The 25,888-nt window shown below is 43.6% G+C and overlaps 1 protein-coding gene across 1 annotated transcript in view; it reads right to left on the bottom strand.

The window, feature by feature from the left end:
• The window catches only part of OSBPL1A (oxysterol binding protein-like 1A), a 240,199-nt gene extending 215,524 nt beyond the window's left edge, over positions 1-24,675 (bottom strand). The window contains exons 1-2 of the mRNA XM_011988065.1: positions 24,448-24,675; positions 6,525-6,647 (exon numbers count right to left, since the gene is read on the bottom strand). Coding sequence (XP_011843455.1) covers positions 6,525-6,645 — 121 coding nt within the window. The 5' untranslated portion in view covers positions 6,646-6,647; positions 24,448-24,675. The remainder of the gene's footprint in view (positions 1-6,524; positions 6,648-24,447) is intronic.
• Between the last annotated feature and the right edge of the window lie 1,213 nt (positions 24,676-25,888).

Raw genomic sequence — 25,888 nt, 5'->3', positions numbered from 1 at the left:
CCCCCTGTACCTCACTGAACAGAAGTCGTGTGAACCTCCACATCAAAACTCCCACTACTGGCCGAGCATGGTGGCTCATGCCTCTAATGCCAGCATTTTAGGCCAAGGAAGGCAGACTGCTGGAGCCCAGGAGTTCAAGACCAGACTGCACAACATAGAGAAACCCCATCTCTACAGAGAATAAAAAATTTGGCCAGGTATGGTGGTGCACACCTGCAGTCTCAGCTACTCCAGAGGCTAAGGTGGAGGATCACCAGAGCCCGAGAGGTCAAGGCTGTAATGATCCATGATTGTGCCACTGCACTCCAGCCTGGACAACAAAGCGAGACACTGTCTCAAACAACAAAAAACTCACTACTGCTTTTGGTTGATGACTTCTCCATTCACATCACAGCTCCTCCTTTGAGGCTTCTGTCATTAAGCCAAAGCTCTTGGCCTTCTCTGCTGCCATCTGCCAGCCTCCCAGTGGCCCGACCCTCACCAAGTAACTTCGGGCAGTATAGACTTTCAGTCTGCTGCAAATCCTGCCACCATCCTCAGGGCGTCAACTGCCTACTCAGCACCTTGGTCTCTCAGTTTCTCAGCTTCCCTCATTTCTCACAAACCATGCCTCTGCTTAAGGTCAGGGACCCACTGCCAGAGCCACAGCCTGGCTGCCATCAACACCCCTGGACTCAGAACACAGAAAGCCACTTTCCCAAGCACTCCCGACTTCGCAGCCTGTCCACACAGCCATCCCCCACACTTTCTTTTCAACTTACCCAGCCCCCAGCTCTAATCACTTTCTTTTTTCAAAAGAGGGTGTCCCTCTGTCACCCAGGCTGTAGTGCAGTGGCACAATCACAGCTTACTGAAGCCTTAACCTCCTGGGCTCAAGCAACTCTCCCACCTCAGCCTCCCGAGTAGCTGGGACCACAGGCATGCACCACCACACCTGGCTAATATTTAGATTCTTTTGTAGGGATGGAGTTTTGCTGTGTTGCCCAGGCTGGTCTCAAACTCCTGAGTTCAAGTGATCCTCTAACCTCAGCCTCCCACAGTGCTGGGATTACAGGGGTGAGCCACTGTGCCAGGCCTAATCACTTTCATGTATATGTAAATACCCTCCATCTTCACTTCCTTCAATACATTCAGTGTCTATTCTTTAATCCCTCACTTCAACATTTCTTTATCATATTCTGAAAATCCTGGCTTCACTATAATATCTGTCACAGCAGCCTAAAAAACCTCCAAAGCCTGCTAAGTACACGAGTCCAGTTTCTCCATAATCACACCCAGGTGGCTAACCAACGGTGAAGAAAAACAACAGAGCTCTGTGGATTTACACACCATAAACTCAGGACCTCACGCTAGCTGAAGGCCCTTCTGTAAGGCCCTGTCCAAGCATCTCTCATATGTTCCAACAAAAAGTAATTCAGTCCTTCACTATTCTCCTCAAGCCTTTTACCCAGACAACTCTACCTTAGCAAATGACGTATTTCAGCTTCAGAGAGAAAACAGCAGCTTTCATAGAATTCCCTGCGCTTCTAGCACCAAATCAACCACCCCGCCTGGATCTACAGGCACTCTGCTAAAATTTCCTCCCGAGGTCTAAGACTAATCATTCTTCCTGGATCCTGGAGTCCATCCCTTCCTGTTTCTCAGGCCCTCCTTTTTCACCTGTCTTCAATCTCTCCCCCTTTAGTTGCCATGGGAAGGAGTAAATGCTCTGATCTCTCCCACTTAACGAGGAAACACAAATGAAACCCTCCCTACTCCATGCTCCCTGGCAGCTACTGCGCCCCTCACTCTCCCCATTCTCCTCTTCACCGGCTCTTTCTACCCAACAGTCCTTCCTGTCAACCCCCACCCACTGCAGATGAAGCTCATCTCCCACCAGGTCATGAACACCATCCTCAGTTTTTATCAAGAAATGGGTCCCTGGGGCAGGTTTCCGTCATCACTGCATCACTGGACAGCACGGCCACATTCTTCCCTGGCTGCCACAGCCCTGTACCCTGTGGGTCCTCTCATTTCTCTGGCACTACTTTTCCATATCCTTTGGAAAATTTATTTTCCCCGACTAGTCCATTACTGGTCACTTCAAAAGTGGTACTTCAGCTGGGCATGGTGGCTCACACCTGTAATCCCAGCATTTTGGGAGGCCAAGTCAGATAGATTGCTTGAGGTCAGGAGTTCAAGACGAGCCTGGGCAATGTAGTGAAACCCTATTTCTACAAAAACTACAAAAATCAGCCAGGCGTGGTGGCGCACACCTGTAATCCCGGCTACTCCAGAGGCTGAGGTGGTAAGCTCATTTGAGCCTGGGAGTTCAAGGCTGTAGTAAGCCATGATCACACCACTGCGCTCCAGCAAGGGAGACAGCAAGACCCTGTCGCGAAAAAGAAAGAAAAGAAAGAAAGAAAAAGAGAAAAAGAAAAAAAAAGAGGTATTTCATGGCCCTCTCCCACTGCTTCCATTGTTTCTGTGCTGTTGACTTCAAAATCCATATTTCCATCTCCATACTGTCCACTAGACATCTCCAATTGGCTGGGCAGGGTTCCTGAGGTCCAGAAAGCACAAAGTTGAATTCACCTGTCATCCTCCATACACATACTCACAGGAACCACCAGGCCCCTCCCACATGTGTGTTCACAAAGGATGGCCCCTCATTCCCCTCACTTCTCACTCAATAGCAGCGGCACCTTCCTGCTTTCTCCTTTTCACCCCACACTCAATTAGCTTGACTGACTCCAACTCCTAAATATTCATTACATCTAGTTTTCTCCATTACCACTGCTTCTGCCCCCATCCAAACCACACTGTCTCCTCTCACTTCCTATGACAGCTTCTGAGCTGGTGTCTTCACATCTAGTATTTCCAAATAGGGCTGTGGATCAAGAAATGAAAATTTCCAAGATCCAGCCAGGCGCAGCAGCTCACACCTGTAATCCCAGCACCTTGGGAGGCCAAACTGGGCAGATCACTTAAGGTCAGGAGTTGGAGACCAGCCTGGTCAACATGGTGAAACCCCATCTTTACTAAAAATACAAAAATTAGCCTGGTGTGGTTGTGGGCACCTGTAATCCCAGCTACTTGGGAGGCTGAGGCACAAGAATCGCTTGAACCCAACAGGTGAAGGTTGCAGTGAGCCAAGATTGCACCACTGCACTCCGACCTGGGCAACACAGCAAGACTATGTCTCAAAAAAAGAAAAAAATTTCCAAGATCCTACATTTCCTTTTAAAATACTTCATACAGGTTTTATACTCTTTCACAACTTACCGATATCTAAAAGGGTATGTTCAATGAATAAGAAATGTCAAGTTTTGGAGTATTTTACAAAGAACAGTACACTATATAGAATATTAAAACACTAAAACACTGGCAGTTATTACTGGGGAATATTAAAAAAACTTCACATTTGGACCACCTAGTAAAGGACCACCTAGTAAAGTGATGGCAATACACAGAACTGTGTGTTGAGACTGCCAATATAAGTACTTAGTTTGCTTCCAAAATTTATTATTTCTTGGAACATCACTCATAGAATTTACAAAAAGTATATTATGTATATACATATTTATTTTATTTTATTTTATTTTTTGAGACAGAGTCTCACTCTGTCGCCAGGCTATAGTGCAGTGGCACAATCTTGGCTCACTGCAAGCTCCGCCTCCAGGGTTCAAGCTATTCTCCTGTCTCAGCCTCCCGACTATCGGCTGGGACTACAGGCGCCCGCCACCATGCCCAGCTAATTTTTGTATTTTTAGTAGAGATGGGGTTTCACCATGTTGGCCAGGATGGTCTCAATCTCCTAACCTCATGATCCGCCCACCTCAGCCTCCCAAAGTGCTGGGATTACAGGCATGAGCCACTGTGCCCGGACACATATACATATTAATATTTATTTTATTTGCAAGAATGACTCACACTAGCAACAGACAGGGCCAGGAACACATACTTGTAACACAACACCAGCTACAAGCAAAACTAGTTCTATCCTCCTCTCCCAGACCCTTAAAAAGCTAACTTTCACTTTCCACTCACATCAGCCCTTCTTTCCCTCACTTTCAACTTGACATCAGTGGATTCCTTCCGAACAGTAACATCTCTATGTTGACTTTTAACCTTTAATTCTTGCAGGAGAATCACAGTAATTTATACCATTTTCCCAATTTGTCATGATTTGGAAAAACAAGAAAGAAATGAAAGAAAACCAAGAAATGCCAGGAAGGAACCCCCGACATGGAAACATTATTCACGCCTGGTCTTGCCCACCCCTCCCCACTCCTTTGAGAACTGCACATCAACTGACTATGTCACCTTCTGCATCAACCCTTCAAACTACCCTTAAGATAAAGTCTGACTGACAGGTATAATGAGGTGAAAATTGAAAAAAAATTAACATATTTCTCAGCTTTACATTTCCAAGTAGATGACTTTCTCCTAATTGGCCTGAGGCAACCATGGGTGGAGGTGGGAAAGGGAGACAGAAAAGGGTCACTGAGGATGATCAAATGTTTTGGCATTCAAAATAGAATCCTGAGGTAAAGATAAAGAGCCAGTCTTTGCTGAAGATTAGGGGCAAATTTTATATATTTTTTATTTTTTAAATATTTTTTTTCCTCAGATCATTCTCCATAACAAAGACATTTTAAAATTCCTTTTTCCAACTCAGTCTCTAGACAACCCAGATCCTCAGATCACAGTTTCTTCCCTATTGCAAAGATGTTATTTCTTCCCCACTGAGGGTGAGGTCATGAGGTTTGCTGTCCTGGTACAGGAGGAGGAAGTAGCAAAAAGAATAAAATATCCATCTGAAGCCAGCCCTTTCTGGGACTGAGGAACTGTGGAAGAAGAAAAGACAAAAGCTGAGACACGTGGCTCTGGATCTTACACTCAGAAAGTGGGATGCATTGAGGAGACACGGAGAACAGGCAAGCTGCTTCCGGGATGCAGGAAAAGACCCCTCTAGGTCGCCCATCTTAGCACTCCCCTGCCAGGTGCCGCATCAAAGTAGACTCAGTAAGGAGTCCTGAGGGAAGGCTACATTTTGGCTAACCAGAGCTATTCTAGTTTCCACCATGGCATTGGCTCCCACATGCCACTCTCCCAAGAGGGGAACAGGAGTGTGTCTGCATTGAACCAGCAAGCCTAGGCCAGGTGCCAGATGAAGATGTGACAGAGGGTAACACGAGCCACATGAGAGTCTCCTGATACAGCCAAGGAGTCTTACTATAGCACACAACACACTGAGAGACCTGATTCTTTGACTTTTTACCTGAGTTTCACGTCAGGTTGCAATGCTTAAGGAGCACCAGGAAGACAAGGGTGGCTGAGGAACCAAAGCCGAGTCATAGATTTGAGGAAACCCTGCCCTCTCCACCGCACAAACACACAGCAAGGCTCGCCTCTACACTCGAACACCAAGTTAGAGGAAATACAGGGGAAGGGAGATCAAGACTTTATCAAAAGGGCTACTAAAAAAAGTATGGCTAGATGCAGTGGGTCACACCTGTAATCCCAACATTTTGAGAGGCCGAGATAGGAGGATCGCTTGAGACCAGGAGTTCAAGACCAGTCTGGGGAACACAGCAAGATTCCATCTCTACAAAAAATAAAAAAATTAGCCAGGCGTGGTGGCATGTGCTTGTAGTCCCAACTACTCTGGAGGCTGAAGTGGGACAAAAACTTGAGCCCAGAGGTCTGAGGCCGCCATGAGTTGTGAGCCAGCCCCTGCACTCCAGCCTGGGCAACAGAACAAAACTCTGTCTCAAACAAACAAACAAAAAAGACAGAAGTACCCAAAGACTAACATTTACTCCCCTGACACCTCCGAGAACATGAAGGGGTTTATTACAATACCAGAGCCATTTTAGAGAACACGTTTTATTTCTCTGCACATTTGATGCAAGATTGTGATGTATTGGCCCCTTTGCTACCCAAGGCACATTATGACTTGGCTGCTATGTTGTTTCTTCTTCCTTGAACCATTTTTTCTTCTCTATTGTCACCTGGTTAACTCCTACTCTTTCACATTTCACCTTAGAATGATTTCCTCCAAGAAGCTAATCCTTCCAGTTCCAGTTCCACACCTCTCCCATGACACCTGCACTTCCACATCCTGGTGCATATTTTGTAATGCACACTAGTCTGATCTATTAATCTACTAGACTAAGCTCAATGAGGGCAGGGATCCTATCTGCCTCTTCATCATTATCTCCAGGGCACACAGTAAACACTCAAACCTGCTAGGTCAACTGCAATGTCTTCAAGAAGAAAAAAAATTATCATAGGATATATCCTGTGGGCTAGGGTCACCCTTGTGGCTTGTAATATTTGGGATCCATAACAATTTTAAGAATGGACCTCCCTTTCTCTGACTTAGAGGGGACTAGGAAAGACGTTTCCTCCAATCTGTAGGGTTCTTCCTAGCATGACAGAGATCAATTACACGATAGATCAGAAAGGTTAGCATTAAATAAATGCCAAGAGTAGTGCAGACTCATACGAGAAAGCTACAAAATCCATTCAAAGTTTACCTTTGCAATTAATGTCAGCAATCACTTCATTCCTCGCCATGGTCTCTAAGAGCTGTCGTACTTCTTTAGCATTGCCATTTCTGGCGTGATGGAGAAGCTGTTGCTCTGCTTCTGTGCTCATTTCTAGATGAAGAAAATAATAACATTGCTATTATCTGAGAACATAATTAGCTTTTAGATATTACCTGCTAATATAGAAAGGGGAAATCATCATCATTTTGCAGCTGATCAGACAGACACAAGAACTGAATAAATCCATTGCAGGGTGAGAACTTGAGCCTGAGACCCCTTGCCCTTCCTATTATTATTGAAGCAGTATACTAGAAACTTGGGCAAGTCTCTTAACTTCTTAAGGCCTTAGTTTCCTCATCTGCAAAATACAACCAGCCTCATAAACTGTTCGTTATAAGATTATGTATGTGAAAGCATTCTGTCAAATACATAGTATTATGCAAATGATTATTACATTAAAAATTAGACATAAAAGGAAGAAACAAAATTAGAGATAAAGTCAAAATATGACCATTCATATAGGAATAGTGTAAGACTAACATGTAAACGAACACATTCAAAACTGTGCACAAAGTCACTCTGAATAGAAACTCATTACAGATAAACATCCTGAAGTAGCTATACGTAAACAAATAAATTGGCCGGGCGCGGTGGCTCAAGCCTGTAATCTCAGCACTTTGGGAGGCTGAGACAGGCGGATCACAAGGTCAGGAGATCGAGACCATCCTGGCTAACACGGTGAAACCCAGTCTCTACTAAAAAATACAAAAAACTAGCTGGGTGAGCTGGCGGGCGCCTGTAGTCCCAGCTACTGGGGAGGCTGAGGCAGGAGAATGGTGTAAACCCGGGAGGCGGAGCTTGCAGTGAGCCGAGATCCAGCCACTGCACTCCAGCCTGGGCGACAGAGCGAGACTCCGTCTCAACAAAAAAAAAAAAAAAAAAAAAAATTTTTCTATCATATTTTCTTATCAAGCCCCAAACCAAATACAGAAAATTACAACCAAATTTCAAGCATTTATGTCAAAATGAGAAAATGTTACAAACAGCAATTCCCAGAAGTATGTCATTCTTACTAATAATCAAACAAATAGAAATCATTCAAACACAAGTGACAGTTTTCTTGCCCATCGAATTAGCAAAAATAAAAACAGACAAGAAACAATGCTGGCATGGGTAGGAAATAGCACTCCTGTACAGTGCTAAAATGAATATAAATGCATACAACCTTTCATACATTACAGGCAGAGATCAGCAATTTGGCAATATCAAATAAACTTCAAAATTCATACATACCATTTACTTTGTCTGGGCAACTCTATTTCTAGGAATCTATCCTGCAGAAACATTTACACAAGATTTTTTATTTAAATGTTTATTTTTCCCCTCATGTTTGCTGTCATCTTACACAAGATTATTTTGAAAGCATGTTCATAAAGATTATAGTTTTTGTAATAGTGGAAAAGTTAGAAACCACTCCTTGTCATCAACAGGGGACTGGTTAAATACACCTTCCAGTGAGGTTAAAAGAGATGGGCTGTATAGGCTGGTGACTCGATGGGTTTTGAAGGCATGGTTTCAAAACAGAGTAAACAGGTGGACCCTAGCCCTCAACCCCTAATCAGCATTTCTTATGCTGGCAAGCCAGGCTTTACCCTCTATGAGACTTAGCTAGTTCTATTTCCTAAAGTCCAAGAGAGACACCAGGAGCTCCCAGCAAGTGGTCAAGCCAGGAAAACCTTACAGTGAAGTTAGCAGTCAACAGGCTCCACCCACTGTCTCAGTTTTCAACCAACTTTCTAGCTCCCCACTCTTAAACATGAAAGACAAAGACCAAAACCAAACAGGGAAGAAAAGCAACCTAGAGAAAACAAGGCAGCAAAGAAAAGGTTAAAAAATAATAACTAATATCCTTAGATAATAAATGATATTCTGTTCTATAACAAAAACAAGATGTTATCTAAAAAAAACAAAGCTTGAGAAAAAGAACTTTGGAAATAAAAACAGCAAAAATTTAAACTTCAATAAAAGAGTTAGAAAATAAGTTGAGACTATCTCCTAGAAAATAAAACCGTTAAGAAAATAGGAGATAAAAGATGAATGTTGGTCAGGCACAGTGGCTCATGCCTGTAATTCCAGCACTTTGGGAGGCCGAGGCAGGCAGACCATTTGAGCCCAGGGGTTCAAAACCAGCCTGGACAACATGGTGAAACTCCAACTCTACTAAAAACACAAAAATTAACTGAGTCTGGTGGTGCACATCTGTAACCCCAGTTACTCGGGAGGCTGAGGCTGCAGAATCACTTGAACTTGGGAGATGGAGGTTGCAGTAAGCTGAGATCATGCCACTGCACTCCAGCCTGGGTGATGGAGTGAGACTTGGTATCAAAAAAAAAGACTGTTAAGAGAATTGGTCCGGGAGGTCGAACACTGAAACAGAAGTTCTATAAAAAGAAAACAGAGATAGAGAAAATAAAGAATTTCTTTGGCAGGCCAAGGCAGTAGGATCACTTGAGGCAGGAGTTTAAGACCAGCCTAATATGGTGAAACCTCATCTCTACTAAAAATAGAAAAATAAATTTAGCCAGGTGTGGTAGGGGAGGCCGGCCTGTAGTCCCAGCTACATCAGGAGGCTGAGGCAGGAGAATCGCTCGAACCCGGGAGGCAGAGGTTGCAGTGAGCTGAGATCATGCCACCGTACTCCAGCCTGGGCAACACAGCAAGACTCCGTCTCAAAAAAAAGAAAAAAAAAGAATTTAAGGAAGTCTTACAGCACTGAAAGGCCTAATGAGAGCCCGACAATTCTGGAAAATTTCTGATCTGCAGACAAAAGAGAACCTATGAAAGCACATCATCATGAAATTTTAGAACTTTGGTCACAAAAGATATCAGGTAATAAACAAAAGAGCAGGAATCAGAATGATTTTGACTTCTCTATCACAACATAGGCATCCAAAAGACAATAAAGCAATGCCCAAAAGTTCTAGAGGAAAATTATTTCCAACCCCCAATTCTATAACTAGCCAATCAAAAGTAGGAGTACAATAAGGATATTTTTAAATATACCAGTATATCAATTTATTTCCCATGCACCACTTCTCAGGAAGCCACCAGGGGTGTAGCCCACCAAAATTTAAAAAACAAGGAAGAGGAAGACATTAGCAAAGACATTAGAAACAGAAAATTAGCAAAGGAATCCCCAGAGTGAGGGGAAACCCCGGATATTTAGTTGTGGGCCTGGCCTAGCTCTTGTCCATGCTTGGTTTATCTGGCCCCTATGCTAAGGATGTTCTGCTGCCTGTTCAGCTGAGGGTCCTAATTCCACCCCCTCAGGAGTGTTCTCCTTCCACCCACACCTGAGAAATACCTGTGGGCTCAGAGGCAGAAAGTGAAGAGCCTAATCCCCCAACAAATTCCTGCCATCCAGGAGCCCACATCTGGTCCCTACTATAGCCCTACTAAGCCATCAGCCTGGCTAAGGCCTATTTCCAGTGCTCGCACAAGGCCTCGCTCAGTGGCTTCCCTTTGAAAGAGCTCTTATAGGCCGGGTGCGGTGGCTCGCACCTGTAATCCTAACACTTTGGGAGGCCGAGGTGGGTCGATCATCTGAGGTCAGGAGTTTGAGACCAGTCTGACCAACATGGTGAAACCCCATGTCTACTAAATGCAAAAAAATTAGCCAGGCATGGTGGCACATTCCTGTAATCCCAGCTACTTGGGAGGCTGAGGCAGGAGAATCACTTGAACCCAGGAGGCGGAGGTTGCAGTGAGCTGAGATTGTGCCACTTCATTTCAACCTGGGCAAAAAGAGCAAAATTCCATCTCAAAAGAAAAAAGAAAAAAAGAAAAAGCTCTTATAAACTCTGCAGGAAGCCAAACCCAGGATCAGGCTGTTTAAAGAAAAACTTATTCAGTGATACTCGTTAAAGCATGATAGAAAGACTTATTCAGGACCTCTGTGGTAGTTACAAGGACCACCACAAGACGGTCTTGCAGTGGGGAAGACAGCTCAAGCTCAACTCTGAATACAGCAAGCACAAGTGGGATTATGGCCAAGGAGCAGGGTCAGGGTCAGTGGGTGGAAAAGTACTCAGAGGAAACATCAGGGTTGTCGCTGAAGACAAGCCAGGGTGGTCAGACACCACCCGGGGGATGGTGGAGGATGAGGAACCTGAGCAGATATCAAGGGTGGAGGGTTCTTGTTAAAACCGGATTTTACAAGGAAGTACACAGATGGACCCAGCAGAAGGTTCAGAAGTCTGATTAAAGTTCCGCCAAGTAAAGAATCTCTGTCATGACTCAGAATCTTATTTTCAGAGTAAATTTCTGGGAGGACTTCATCTAACAGTGATTGTAATACCCTTTCTTCAGTGTGCTAATCAGCTTTTATATTAATCCCCTCTGCATTCATTCACCTGTTAAAATATCTAATATTTTAAAAATGTTAGCAATACTTATATTCACTGTAGCATTATTTATAAAGAAAAAAAATCAGGACCAGGCACAGGTGCTCACTCTTGTAATCCCAGCACTTTGGGAGGCTGAGGAGGGCAGATCACTTGAGGTCAGGAGTTCGAGACCAGCCTGGCCAATGTGGCAAAAAAACTCCGTCTCTACTAAAAATACAAAACTTAGGCAGGCGTGGTGGTGGGCGCCTGTAAAACCATCTACTCAGGAGGCTGAGGCAGGAGAATCGCTTGAACCCGGGAGGCAGAGGTTGCAGTGAGCAGAGATCACACCACTGCACTCCAGACTGGGCAACAGAGGGAGACTCCATCTCAAAAAAAGAAAGAAAGAAAGAACAAAAAATTAAAGATCCATCAATAAAGGTTCATTCACCTAATACTATGAAACCATTAAAAATATTACAGAAGACCCAGCCTGGCAACATGGTGAGACCCTATGTCTATAAAAATACAAAAAATCAGCTAGGCATGAGGCCGGTGGCTCACGCCTGTAATCCCGGCACTTTGGGAGGTCCAGGCAGGTGGATCACGAGGTCAGGAGTTCAAGACCATTCTGGCTAACATGGTGAAACCCCATCTCTACTGAAAAAAAAAAAATTTAGCCAGGCGTAGTGGCGGGCGCCTGTAGTCCCAGCTACTTAGGAGGCTGAGGCAGGAGAATGGCGTGTGAACCCAGGAGGCAGAGCTTGCAGTGAGCTGAGATCGTGCCACTGCTCTCTAGCCTGGGCAACAGAGCGAGACTCCGTCTCAAAAAAAAAAAAAAAAAAATTAGCTGGGCATGGTGGCGTGAGCCTGTAGTCCCAGCCATTGGGGAGGCTGAGGTAGGAGGATCACTTAAGCCCAAGAGGTCAAGGCTGCAGTGAGCCAAGATCGTGCCACTGCACTCCAGGCTGTGTAACAGAGACCCTGTCTCAGAAAAAAAAATTTTTTTTTGATAAAAATATATTATAGAAGAAGCTGGGGGCAATGGCTCAGCACTTTGGGAGGCCATGGTGGGTGGACCTCGAGTCCAGGAGATAAAGACCAGCCTGGGCAACATGGTAAAACCCCATCTTTACAAAAATACAAAAATTAAGCCAGGCATGGTGGTGTGCGCCTGCAGTCTCCACTACCTGAGAGGCTGAGGTGGGAGGACTGGGAAGTTGAGGCTGCAGTGAGCTGAGATCACGCCACTGCACTTTAGCCTGGATGAGAGTGATACCCTGTTTCAAAAAAAAAAAAAAAGTAAATCAAAGAAAAAGAGAAAAAGTTTAAATAATTTATAAAACCATGAAATTGCAATATATTGTTAGGACAGATGGTACCTATATAGATTAAGCTCTATGTTTGCTATATATTGGCAGAGAAACAGAGGGAAAAGATATCAGGATGTCAACAGTGGTTACTCCTTGTGGTGAAATTATGAATGGTTTTAAATATCTTCTTTGGTTAGTTGTATTTTCCAAATTTCCTACAATATAAAGTCATTTTAAAACTGGAAAATGTAAGTTATTAAAGATAAAAACCAAAAATGATTCATGTCTAATTAATGAGGCATTTATCACAGAGGATTTTTTTAATATATTTTCAATCATGTACATTAAACAAGGAGTGATGGTCTAGACTTGCTGGCATATTACACAAAAAGGTTTAATATTCTTTTCATGCCTTTAAAGTATGAATCAAAAAATGTCTGAATATCTTCAAAACATACAAGAAGTTTTTTGTAACATTTTCCTTAGGTTCTTACTATATTGGGCTTACAGAAAAAAAAGATTAAAAAATTCTCAAAGCTCTGTACAATAAAAATGAAAAGGACAAAAATAAATCTATTGGGCCAGGCGCCTTGGCTCATGCCTGTAATCCCAGCCCTTTGGGAGGCTGACGCAGGCGGATCACGAGGTCAAGAGATCAAGACGATCCTGGCCAACATGGTGAAACTCCGTCTCTACTGAAAATACAAAAATTAGCTGGGCATGGTGACCCCCGCCTGTAGTCCCAGCTACTCGGGAGGCTGAGGCAAGAGAATTGTTTGAACCCTGGAGGCGGAGGCTGCAGTGAGCCGAGATCACACCACTGCACTCCAGCCTGGTGACAGAGCAAGACTCCGTCTCAAAAAATGAATAAATAAATCTATTATCTACTTAAACAGTCCACTATAATATATAAACCACTGTAGTTACTCATAAATGCTGGGATTGAAACTAAAATTGATTCAACAAATGTTTCTTGAGTATCTACTGATGATAGGGGCTGTTATAGGCACTGGGGTACCACGATGGATAATATGGTCCCTGCCCTCCAGAACAGGGCAAACATGCAAACAATCACAACAACATGTGTCAAGTACAGCAATGTACATGGAACAGTGGTTGCACAGAGGAGAAGGGGAGTGGTTAGCTATCTGCCAACATTAGTGATTAGATACAGAGAAAGTAAAATGTAAACTGGTACTTCAATAAGAAGTTCACCAAGATCACAGGGGTGAGCAAAGTTCCTTGGACACTAGATACATAATAGGGAGATTAACCAAGATATGGGATAGAAAATAAACAACGTGAGTGAAGATGTGACTCTATTTGGTTGCGGTGAGTTTGAGATTCCTGTGGGAAACAGAGATGAAGATGTTCAATAAGAAACTAGCAGGCTGGGCACGGTATCTCACGTCTGTAATCCCAGCACTTTGGGAGGCCAAGGTGGGCAGAGCAGTTGAGGTCAGGAGTTGGAGGCCAGCCTGGCCAACATGGTGAAACCCCGTCTCCACTAAAAATACAAAAATTAGCCAGGGGTGGTGGCACATGCCTGTAGTCCTAGCTACTTGGGAGGCTGAGGCACAAGAATCATTTGAACCTGGGAGGTGGAGGTTGCAGTGAGCTGACATTGTGCCACTGCACTCCAGCCTAGGTGGCAGAGTGAGACCCTGTCTCAGAAAAAAACAAACCAATAAACAAACAAACAAAAGGGCCCGGCGTGGTGACGCACGCCTGTAATCCCAGCACTTTGGGAGGCCGAGATGGGCGGATCACCTGAGGTCAGTTGTTCGAGACCAGCCTGGCCAACATGATGAAATCCTGTCTCTACTAAAAATACAAAAAATTAGCTGGGCGTGGTGGCGGGCGCCTGTAGTCCCAGCTACTCCGAAGGCTGAGGCCGGAGAATGGCGTGAACCCGGGAGGCGGAGCTTGCAGTGAGCCAAGAATGTGCCATTGCACCATTGCACCCCAGCCTATGTGACAAGAGTGAGACTTTGTCTAGGAAAAAAAAGAAGGAAGGAAGGAAGAAAAGGAAGGAAGGAAGGAAGGAAGGAAGGAAGGAAGGAAGGAATTAAGAGAAGGTAGCTAATTAATAACAGTTTAAGTACATGAAAGCAGTTGTAGGGTAGAATTTTATTTTATTTATTTATTTTTTTTGTTGTTGTTGAGACTGAGTCTCGCTCTGTCGCCCAGGCTGGAGTGCAGTGGTGCAATCTCAGCTCACCGCAAGCTCCGCCTCCAGGGTTCACGCCATTCTCCTGCCTCAGCCTCCAGAGTAGCTGGGACTACAGGTACCCGCCACCAGGCCCAGCTAATTTTTTTTGTATTTTTAGTAAAGATGGGGTTTTACCGTGTTAGCCAGAATGGTCTCCATCTCCTGACCTCATGATTCGCCCGCCTCGGCCTCCCAAAGTGCTGGGATTACAGATGTGAGCCAACCGCACCTGGCCTGTAGGTTAGAATTTAAATAGCACCTGTAGTACCAGCCAATCATGGTGAGGATAGTTAAGGGGCAGGGAGCCGGGGGAGAGCTCCTATCTGATAACTGCCAAGTTCCAGAATAAGAAAAGGGACAGATTTGTGGGTACCTGAGGAGAAGAGAGGACTCTTCCTATAAGACAGGATGGTAGGAGAGGAAAAAAATGGGTCATGGGGCCAATACAGTCATACAGATTGTTTTATTATTTTTAAGAAAGAGAAAAGAACGGAGCCAGTTAAATTTCACCAAGAAAAGGAAAAATCAACAACTCATGTTGCCTTGTGCCTGAAGCCCACAGGTATCAGTTTCAAGACAGGCATTTGACTAAAACATATTCTTAAAGCAATCTGGACATTCTCTCACGTCCAAAGCAATTGATACTACATATTCAAAGCAATTTGACACTGCATGTTCAAAGCAACTGACATTACGTGTATCAAAATTAGTCTAGCTGTGCAGCCCAACCACACTCTAAAGATTTTCTGACTATGAAACTTCAGACTTAACCAAATAAGCAATACTTAGAGGATAAATTCCAAAATGCTAACAGGCATGTTCACTGCTTTTCCCTTATAATCTTTTATAATTTTAGAAAGGAATGGCAGGGGTGGGGAGGAGACTGGCACCTTCTCTTATCACCTCTTGGAAATGAGTGTGGTCATTTCTTTGGCTGTCCCTAGACTGTAAACTCGATTAGAACAAGTGCCTCATGTTTGTTCTGTTCCCCTATTATATCCCTAGCAAGGTGCCTAAAACATGGCTGGCAACCAAATATTAATTAACCAGATGGATGGATGAGGACTTAGTCCTTTGAAAACAAAGCAATCAGGTCTCCCTATAGGAAGGTCTACAGGCAATGCCTTACAAAAGGTATATCTAGTGACATAAAATTAACAGTTTTTTTTTTTTCTAATAAGCCACGGGAAATACATTTTTAAAAATATACACTGCCAGGCACAGTGGCTCACGCCTGTCTGTAATCCCAGCACTTTGGGAGGCCGAGGCGGGCAGATCACCTGAGGTCAGGAGTTCAAGACTAACTTGGACAACATGGCGAAACCCCGTCTCTACAAAAAGTACAAAAATTAGCCAGGCATGGTGACAGGCACCTGTAATCACAGCTACTCAGGAGGCTGAGGCAGGAGAATCACTTGAACCTAGGAGGTGATTCCTTGGCAGTGAGCCAAGATCGCGCCACTGCACTCCAGTCTGGGCGACAAGAGTAAGAATCTGTTTCAAAAAAAAAAAAAAAATTATACCAAAAAAGGGAGAAATTGTTTAAAACACACCCCTCCCCAAGTATTTAGGTTGATAACTACTTTCTTAATTTTATGCATTTTTAATTTGTAAACTATTTCTATTAGTTTCTGACTAAAAGTTACCTTTAGAAGAAAATTCAAAATTGATTTTTTAAAGAATCATCCAAATTCATATGTTGAACAGATTTTTTAAAAACATTCTTCCAAATCATGAGAGCTTATTCCAGAAAAGCTCTTTGCCTCTGATATTTAAGCCAGAAGAAGACAAGCATTCCCAAATGCAGCTGGTCACAATGGATTGCAGCCATTTCTATCAGTGAACATGGTATTTTTCAAGACCACTTTTTAGCTCCTCTTCTCACATTCACGCAATTCCCAGCTCTGTTTTTAGATTAATGAGATTTTTCATGGCCGTAAGAATGTTTTCCAGGAAATAATTAGATGGAAAACATTTTGAGCTTCAAAAACCAAGAGACAAGAGATCATTTTTGCCTTACGTTTTCTCTCCTCCAAGGTCCACTAGGGAAAGCTAGACTTCTAATTTTTAAATTCTTTAGAGGACAGTAAATTTATATTTTGTTGCTTTATAAATATCGTAAAATTACTTAAACTGGTGACCATACTTGATAGTCTATGCCACTAAATCCCCACTTAATACAGTAGATAAATTCCATGGCCCCAACAGTTCTGAGATATTGACAAAGATTTTAAAACTTACAGCTCAAAGGGCGATGACTTGTTAAATTTGGTTGGAGTCTATTATTTTATCATTTGAACAGCTTGCTACTTTTCTTTACAATTCCAGCTTAATATCTACAGAATCAGCCAGGTGCAGTGGCTCACACCTATAATCCCAACATTCTGGGAGGCCAGGGAGAGCAGATCACTTGAGGCCAGGAGTTCGAGACCACCCTGGCCAACATGGTGAAATCCCATCTTTACTAAAAAATACAAAACTTGGCTGGGTGTGGTGGTGCACGCCTGTTATCCCAGCTACTGGGGAGGCTGAGGTATAAGAATCACGTGAACCCAGGAGGCAGAGGATGCAGTGACCCAAGATCACACTACTGCAGTCCAGTCTGGGTGACAGAGTGAGACTCTGTCTCAAACAACAACAACAACAGAACCAAGACAGAAAATTCCTGGAGAAATCAAAGATAATAAAATTCAACAATAAGAGCTAATTCACCTGGGTGCGAGAAACTGAAAATATTTAATAATGTGCCCTTTTTCAGGAATAGAGTTCTTAAAGGTATTAGAAAAGTTAAAACCCCAGATATCCAGGCTCAATTCACCTAGTCATACATATAAAAACATGCAATTGTAAATCTTAAAACATCAGAGAAGTATGGGGATTCCTCAAAAAATTAAACACAGAATTACCTATGATCCAGCAATCCTACTTCTGGGTATATACCCAAAAGAACTAAAAGCAAGGAATCAAACAGATATTTGTATTCCCATGTTCACAGCAGAAGTAACCTAAATGTCCACTGACAGATAAATGGAAAAACAAAATGTGACATACACAAGGTAATATAATTTAGCCTCTAAAAGGATGGGCGTGGTGGCTCATGCCTGTAATCCCAAGACTTTGTGAGGCCAAGGCAGGTGATCACTTGAGGTCAGGAGTTCGAGACCAGCCTGGCCAACAGACCAGGGAAACCCCATCTCTACTAAAAATACAAAAATTAGCTGGGCACGGTGGCACACGCCTGTAATCCCAGCTACTGGGGAGGCTGAAGCAGGAGAATCACTTCAACCTGGGAGACAGAGGTTGCAGTGAGCCAAGATCGCGCTACTGTACTTCAGCCTGGGCAATAGAGTGCGACTCCGTCTCAAAACAAAAAAGCCATTGAATAAAACAAATTCAGACCCTGAATATTGTGTTTCTCATTTCCCATGCTCTTGCTCTCCAAATTTCAGCAGATTCAGGTAACTTTTTGGCCAGGTGCAGAGGCTCACCGCTGTAAGCCCAGCACTTTGGGAAGTTGAGGCGGGCGGATCACCTAAGGTCAGGAGTTCGAGACCAGCCTGGTCAACATGGTGAAACCCCGTCTCTACTAAAAACACAAAAATTAGCCTAGTGTGGCAGTGTGTGCCTGTAGTCCCAGCTACTGGGGAGGCTAAAGCCCAAGAATGGCTTCAGCCCGGGAGGCAGGGGTTGCAGTGAGCTGAGACCGTGCCACTGCACTCCAGCCTGGGAGACAAAGCAACACTTTGTCTCAATCAGTCAATCAGTCAATCAATGGAAGGAAATTCTGACACATGCTAGAACATGGACGAACCTGGAATACGTCATGCTAAGTGAAATAAACCCCTCACAAAAGGACAAATATTGTATGATTCCACTTAGATGAGATAGCTAAAATAGTCAAAGTCATACAGACAAAACATAGAATGGTGGTTGCCAGTGGCTGGAGAAGGGAGGAAGAAATAGGGGTATTGTTTAATGGGAACAGAGTTTCAGTTTAGGATGCAGGAAAAGGTTCTGGGGATGGACAGTGGTGATAGCTGTACTACAATGTGAATGTACACAATGCCACTGAATAATACACAACAATGGGTAAAACAGGCCAGGTGTGATGGCTCATGCCTGTAATCCCACTGCTTTGGGAGGCTGAGGCAAGAGGATAGCCTGAGGCCAGGAGTTTAAGACTAGTCTGGGCAACACAGCAAGACCCCAGTCTCTACAAAAAAAAAATAATAATAATTACCAAGTGTCATGGTGCGCACCTATAGATCCAGCTACTTGGGAGGCTGAAGCAGGAGGACTACTTGAGCCCAGGAGTTCAAGGCTGCAGTGAGCTATGACCATGCCACTGCACTCCAGCTCTGGGCAGCAGAATGAAACTCTTTTTAAAAACAAACAAACAACAACAACAACAAAAAAACCTAAAAGGGCAAATTTGATGTTACGTACATTTTACCACACACACAAAAAATCAGGAAGCATCTAAAATATGACTTGCACAATTGCCAAATGGCATTTGTACTTTTCTTTTTTTTTTTTTTTTTTTGAGACAGGGTCTGTCACCAAGGCTGGAGTACAGTGGCACAATCTCAGCTCACTGCAACCTCCTGGGCTCAAGTGATCCTCCCACCTCAGCCTCCCAAGTAACTAGGACTACAGGCACATGCCACCATGCCCAGCTAATTTTCATATTTTTTGTAGAGTTAGGGTTTTGTCGTGTTGCTGAGGCTGGTCTCGAACTCCTGGGTTCAAGCGATCTCTCCACCTCAGCCTCCCAAAGTGCTGAGATTACAGGCATTAGCCACTGCATCCAGCCAGTATTTGTACTCTTTCTATTTTTTGAGATGGAGTTTCGCTCTTGTTCTCCAGGCTGGAGTGCAATGGCACCATCTCGGTTCACCACAACCTACACCTCCCGGGTTCAAGCATTTCTCCTGCCTCAGCCTCCTGAGTAGCTGGGATTACAGACATGTGCCACCACGCCCGGCTATTTCATATTTTTAGTAGAGATGGAGTTTCTCCATGTTGGTTAGGCTGGTCTCAAACTCCTGACTTCAGGTGATCCGCCCACCTCGGCCTCCCACAGTGCTGAGATTACAGCATGAACCACCGCACCCGGCCCTATAATCTTAATAAAGACAAACGGAGACTATTCAAAAATTATTAAAAATATATGTTGTGATTAGTTTTTAAATTCTCAGATACTAATTTTATGATTGCTGTTACATTAATATTTAAAATACATTGTGTGCTAGAAATTTGAATGAGAAAAATTAAATATCTATGAACAAAAACATCCTATAAACTAAATCTTAAAAACATAAAAACCAGTACTGTGCTTAGCCTTACACTCCAAAGTAGTCAGCTGCCTTTTTTTGAAATAGGGTCTCAGTCAGTTGCCCAGGATGGAGTGCAGTGGCACGATCATGCTTCACTGCAGCCTCAAACTCCTGGACTCAAGCAATCCTCCCACCTTGGCCTCCTGAGTAGCTGGGACCACAGGTGCATGCCACCATACCCGGCTAATTTTTGTGTCTTTCATAGAGATGAGGTCTGGCAATGTTGCCCAGACTGGTCTCGCACTCCTGGCCTCAAGGAATTATCCTGTCTTGCCTTCCAATGTGCTGGAATTACAGGCATAAGCCACCTCGCCCAGCCTGTAGTTAGCTGCTTAATGGTGTGCTTTCTCCTGACACTATATTCTTTTAATACCAGCAAGGTATTAAAGATTAAAGTAACTACATGAAAACATGGCAATGGCAAAAAAAAAAAAAAAATACATATTTGCTCTAACTATGATTAGTTGCTAGTAATCAGTAATTTCTCTGATGCACTCATATGCCTACATGTATGTATATGTGTACACATTATGCACACATGTGCAGATACACATATTATGCATACAGAAAACTCTGACATTTGTGATAACATAAATGCATTTTTTGCTTGTTTTAGAAACTGAACATTGGTAGACAAATTCATACTTAATCTAACACTCTGATCCCAGAGCTGAAGCAACTGAAAAGCCCCAAGGTGAAGTTACTTGCCAAGTGTTAACAGTAGAGTCACAGCCAGAATGTAGAAGGGGTGAAATAATGCTACGTATTTTATAAAATTCAATTCAGCTGCAAAACTTAAATTGCTTCTCATTAGTGCGCCTGTGTAAGCACCGAGGAAGGTGAATCTGAATTATGGCTTGAGTGCCTCATTTTAAAAAGCTTTATTCATTAACTGAGAATACCTAAAACATGGCAATTTAAGGAAAACAGGAGCAAATTATAAAGCCTATTTTGGGAAGCACTAACCTGTATTGTTTTAAGTTAGAAGACAAAATTTTTATCACTTAATTTTTAATTCAGTGAAACTTTTTCTCTAACTTCCTCAATAAGTTTTTGTGCCCTAATAAAAAGCATTCATCTTCCGGAGAAGAAATGGTGGAGAATTGGCCAGAATTGTAATGTGTCATCTTATGGTTTGTAAAGCACTGAAATCATAAAATGTTTATGCCAAATTATTATTTACTTTATATTTGATAAATTTACATTGCCTTCTTTTATTCATATCCATTCCATACCCATACTGACTTGGATGCCATGCAGACATAATAAAAAACCAACCCTATCACTGGGTATTTATTTTATCCATATTCGGTTGGAAATTTTAATGTTTGTTAAAATTAGTAAAAATTAAATAAGCTTCATAGCTTTGCTCAATGAAGTTGTTTAAAATAACTTTAGGTGCTATAATTTTAGCTGCTTTAACAATTAAGCACTAACCCCTAGATGCACTCCTGATTTCAATTTCAACTTGACAGATTCTGAAAACTATTAACTACTGTTTCAAAACAGGGCAGGTACGAAGAGCAGAGAAGCCTACAAATTTGACAAATCAAGTTTAGTAACAAAAATCCTAGCAAGGAGGCTGATTGTTACCTTTTAATGATAAAATTCCCTAAATTTTAGAAAAATGCATTAAAATTTTCCCATTTCAATTATTTCACATTTGAAAATTAACTTTCAAACTCGATTAAACTCATGTATGATAATACTGACCATTTATGCATCATAGAAATACCTCTTTAAAGAAAAACTTTAAACACAAAGTAAAAACATGTGGTTACTTTCCATTGTCACATGATAGGAAAATATACAGTTAAAGATTGCTTTCACTATATAGTAATTTCCTACTTGCAGGCTGATAGATAAAAATAAAGTGAGTGACCTAGTTTATCTTCCTAGTAATAGCATTAAAACTATTTCTTATACTAGCCCACCTCAAACAGCCCCCTTAATATTGACAGTACTGACACAGCATTAGTGGCAGAGTCCAGGTGAGGAAAAACATTTCTAGAGACCAAGAACATCACATAAGATACTTATATGACACCACAATCATAAATATATATATATACTATACAGAGTACATAACAGTGTCTTTTCTTAAACTTCATGAATTGTTAGTGTAAGCTGGTGACTGCAGTGCTAAAACCTGTCTTCTTTCTACGAAATTCAGAGAACTTGCTAGGTCTTCAAAAAAGTTCTGATTGCCAAAGTTCAGACTCAGCTTGGACGAACTGACAAGCTTCTGAAGGATATCAAATTTCTCACATGCACTTGATATCATATTCTCTCTTCTCCACTAAGTTACTCGTTTGGCCGATTTCTGCTTTCTGCCTACTACTTTTCTCAATGAATACATATAATGTATAAAAGCTCAGCTTCCAGTAATGTCAAGAGGTAAGAAACTGACACAGTTAACAACTTAAAAATATTATGATCAGATATACAGATGTATCTCTAAGTAAAATAAAGCCACAAGGAGAAAATTTGTAATGTATTAATATTTAACAGGCATTGCGCCATGTTATTACTCAAAAAGACTGGCTGTATTCTTCAGCCTAATTGTTGTTGGTTCTAAAACAGTATCATTTCCTCTTGTTTTGAGGAAATGATGGGGATAATTTTTCTTTTTTTTTTTTTTTTGAGAAGGAGTTTCGCTCTTGTCACCCAGGCTAGAGTGCAACGGTGCAATCTCCACTCACTGCAACCTCTGCCTCCTGAGTTCAAGCGATTCTCCAGCCTCAGCCTCCCGAGTGGCCGGGATTACAGGCGCCTGCCACAATGCCCGGCTAATTTTTGTATTTTTAGTAGAGACAGGGTTACACCATTTTGGCTAGGCTGCTCTCGAACTCCTGACCCCAGGTGATCTGCCCACCTCGGCCTCCCAAAGTGCTAGGATTACAGGCATGAGCCACCGCACCTGGCCAGGAATACTTTTATAGAAATAATACCTGTGGTTCACGCCTGTAATCCCAGCACTTTGGGAGGCTGAGGCGGGCAGATCATAAGGTCAGGAGTTCGAGACCAGCCTGACCAACATGGTAAAACCTCATCTTTACTAAAAATACAAAAAATTAGCAGGGCGTGGTGGCATGTGCCTGTAATCCCAGCTACTTGGGAGGCTGAAGCAGGAGAATCGCTTCAACCCGGGAGGCAGAGGTTGCAGTGAGCCGAGATCGTGCCATTGCACTCCAGCCTGGGCAACAGAGCCAGACTCTGTCTCAATTTTACAACAACAACAACAACAAAAAAAAACAACAACAGAGAAATCCTACCTGCCTGCTCTGAATCACTAGTCGGCTAGAATAATACGTGCAAAAATGAGCAGCCTCCAGAGAGAAGAATTAGCCACCCATCATAAATTTCTGATTCACAATGAGATATTTAGCAAGTGTCATTTTGATAAACAACCTTTACAAAATACTACAGAGATAACAAATGTTTTAGATTAATCTACTCAATCTTTGGCAGTTAAGTCCTATTTTGACTATCTGTTGCTCAACACTAGAGAAGAGTTACACTTCCTGGGAGAAATGAAAAAGATAGTAGTTAAATTTTCAGAAAGGATTGTTACTGACAGTTTTCTCCTCTTTTCCCCCAATAAATTGTAGACAAAGCCCACTTAGTGGTTTAGAATTAGGGAATTAAAAGGCGGATTTTGTTACTATGCTGTAATGAAGAATCTTCACAATTCCAGCTTGAGGGGGGTAGGGGGGTGGCTCAGAATTTACACCCATCACACTGCCGCAAAAAAATTCATTGTACCCGGGTTAGACTGCGAATACTGCTCCCCTCAGAACGAATCCGCAAATTATTTCCCAAATGCTGAGTAAAGAGGTGAGGAGGTTCCAAACTCCAAATCCAGAATGCACCTACTACAGGGCAAAGACTGAAGTTTTCAGGGAAAACACACCACCGATTTTAAAGCTGATTTAATTATATTAACTATTCAGACACCTAATAGCCACATTTGCAACATTCAAGCAATCTTATTTAAGCTAACAATATCACACTGCCCACAGTTCCATTTCACAATACCGTCTGCCTAAAAACGACAACTTGAACTGAAAACTAATACTAAATCAGGATAATCCTTTTCAGTGCCTCCTGCTAATCATTAGGGCAGCGGGATAAGTGAATTGTTCAAGTCTATTGTGCAGCTGCGCTCTCATTCAGTTTCGGAATCTCCCTTGGATATTCGTTCATGCTTGTAGAACCGACCACGCGGTACATTGGGAAACAGTCACATGAACAATGCGTGACTTCCATTGTGCATCAATCCTCCTCTTGTTAGGAGGAAATTAAAAAGTCACGATGGACACACGAAAGTACCGAGAAGGCACGCAGCTGAAGATCTGGTGGGGGATGCATGCGGCACCAGCATGGTCGTGGCACCCGAGTGGAAGTGCAACAAATGCCAACATCTTGTTACTTTTAACGCCTAACTTCCTGCAGCGCTGGAGCAGCCAGCGGCCGCCGGGAAGGCGAGCTCGGCTGCAGCCCTGCGTCGCCGCGCCACGACCAGACCATTCTCTGAGACGCCCGGGACTGGAGCGCCCACCCCCAACCAGGCGCGGACAGACCTCCCGAGCGCAGCCCGGGGGGAACCCATCAGCGCGGGAACCAGCCTCGAACTCCAGGCGGGGACAGCCGCGAGAAACTGACCTACGCGGTCACCCGGGCTCCCAGAGCAACCGAGGCGGGGGCCACGACCGCAGGCTTCCCGTCTGCCCGCCCCACGTCGAGAAAGTGGTCGTCACCGACTCTCGCTGGCACTCCCCGAGGACGCTCGAGCCCGCGTAACGACTGTCTTCGGGGCCCGGGGCCGGGACTAGGGCGGAGCGCGAGGTGGCGCCGCCCCTCCCTGCAGCCCGCCCCTGGAATGCGCACCCTCCTGGCGAGCTGGCATCCCGCCCGACCTGTGACCGCAGCGGGGACACGCCCATTTCCCGCCCACTCCCCGCCCCTGCCTGGCCTGCCCACGCCCCCGGCCTGCTCCTGTCCCGCCTGGGCCACCGGCGCTGGTTCCAGGTTTTGCCAACTACTAGCGAGGCGCAAGGCCTTCGCGCTCCTCCCACCACACCCCGAGGGAAGAAGGGGCAGGCCCCACCCCGAGACTACAAGGGACCGCGGTGTGAGCCAGTAGAAGACCCCCGTCCCCAGGCAAAATATAAGTCCTGGGTTAATACTCTGGAAGTTTGTCATTAAGCAATATATCACCCAGCTGCGCAGATTTTTTTCCTTTTTGCTTTGGCTGCAACTCGACCCGTGGGAACTTAATTGGCAATATAAATTAGACAATTTACAAAAAACACCTCCTTTTACTTTCACATGTGAAAGGAAGCCCTTAAAATGCCATACAGGTGTAACCATTATAGAACAGATATGCGTGAGACAAGGATTTACAAAATTTCCTCACCTGCTCCCCTCCAGATTCCATGCACAAGGTATCTAGTTAGAGGAGTTAGCAAATAGTCTATAACGTGAAGGTTCAAACTCGAGCATAATTCCACCGTTTTTGTTTTTTTCTTTTTTTGAGGCAGGGTCTCACTCTGTCTCCCAAGCTGGAGTGTAGTGGCGCGATCTCGGCTCACTGCAGCATCGTCTTCTAGGTTCAAGCGATCCTCCGGCCTCAACTGGACTACAGGCAGGTAATCCAGGCACTGGAACTACAGGCGCGCCCTGCTGCGACTGGACAATTTTTGTATTTTTAGTAGAGACAGGCTATCCCTGTGTTGCCCAGGCTGGTCTCCAACTCCTGGGCTCAGGCGGTCCTCCCTGGCTCGACCTTCCTCCTTGGCTCGACCTTCCAAAGTGTTGGGATTACAGGCGTGAGCCACCCCTGCAGGCCACAGCTTTGCTTTTTAAAAACATTTCTGCATAAAAAGACAGGAAATTACGAGCATCCGAAAACTGATTTCTGCTTTCCTGAATTTTCCAAATGTATTTAATGAACATGTTCTTTTGCAATGAAAAAGTAACAAATAGGTATCGTTTTTTAAAGGACTGCAGTTTTTCCATCAAGTCTAGAATCATGTATTGAGAACCTATCATAGGCCCGTTTGTCATTGTGATACCTGTGAAACAGCATACGGTAGATCTTTTG

Source organism: Mandrillus leucophaeus, unplaced genomic scaffold (genome assembly GCF_000951045.1).
Source record: "Mandrillus leucophaeus isolate KB7577 unplaced genomic scaffold, Mleu.le_1.0 Scaffold322, whole genome shotgun sequence".
NCBI lineage: Eukaryota > Metazoa > Chordata > Mammalia > Primates > Cercopithecidae > Mandrillus > Mandrillus leucophaeus.
The sequence above is the reverse complement of the archived record's forward strand: the minus strand, read 5'-3'. Positions and strand labels throughout refer to the sequence as shown.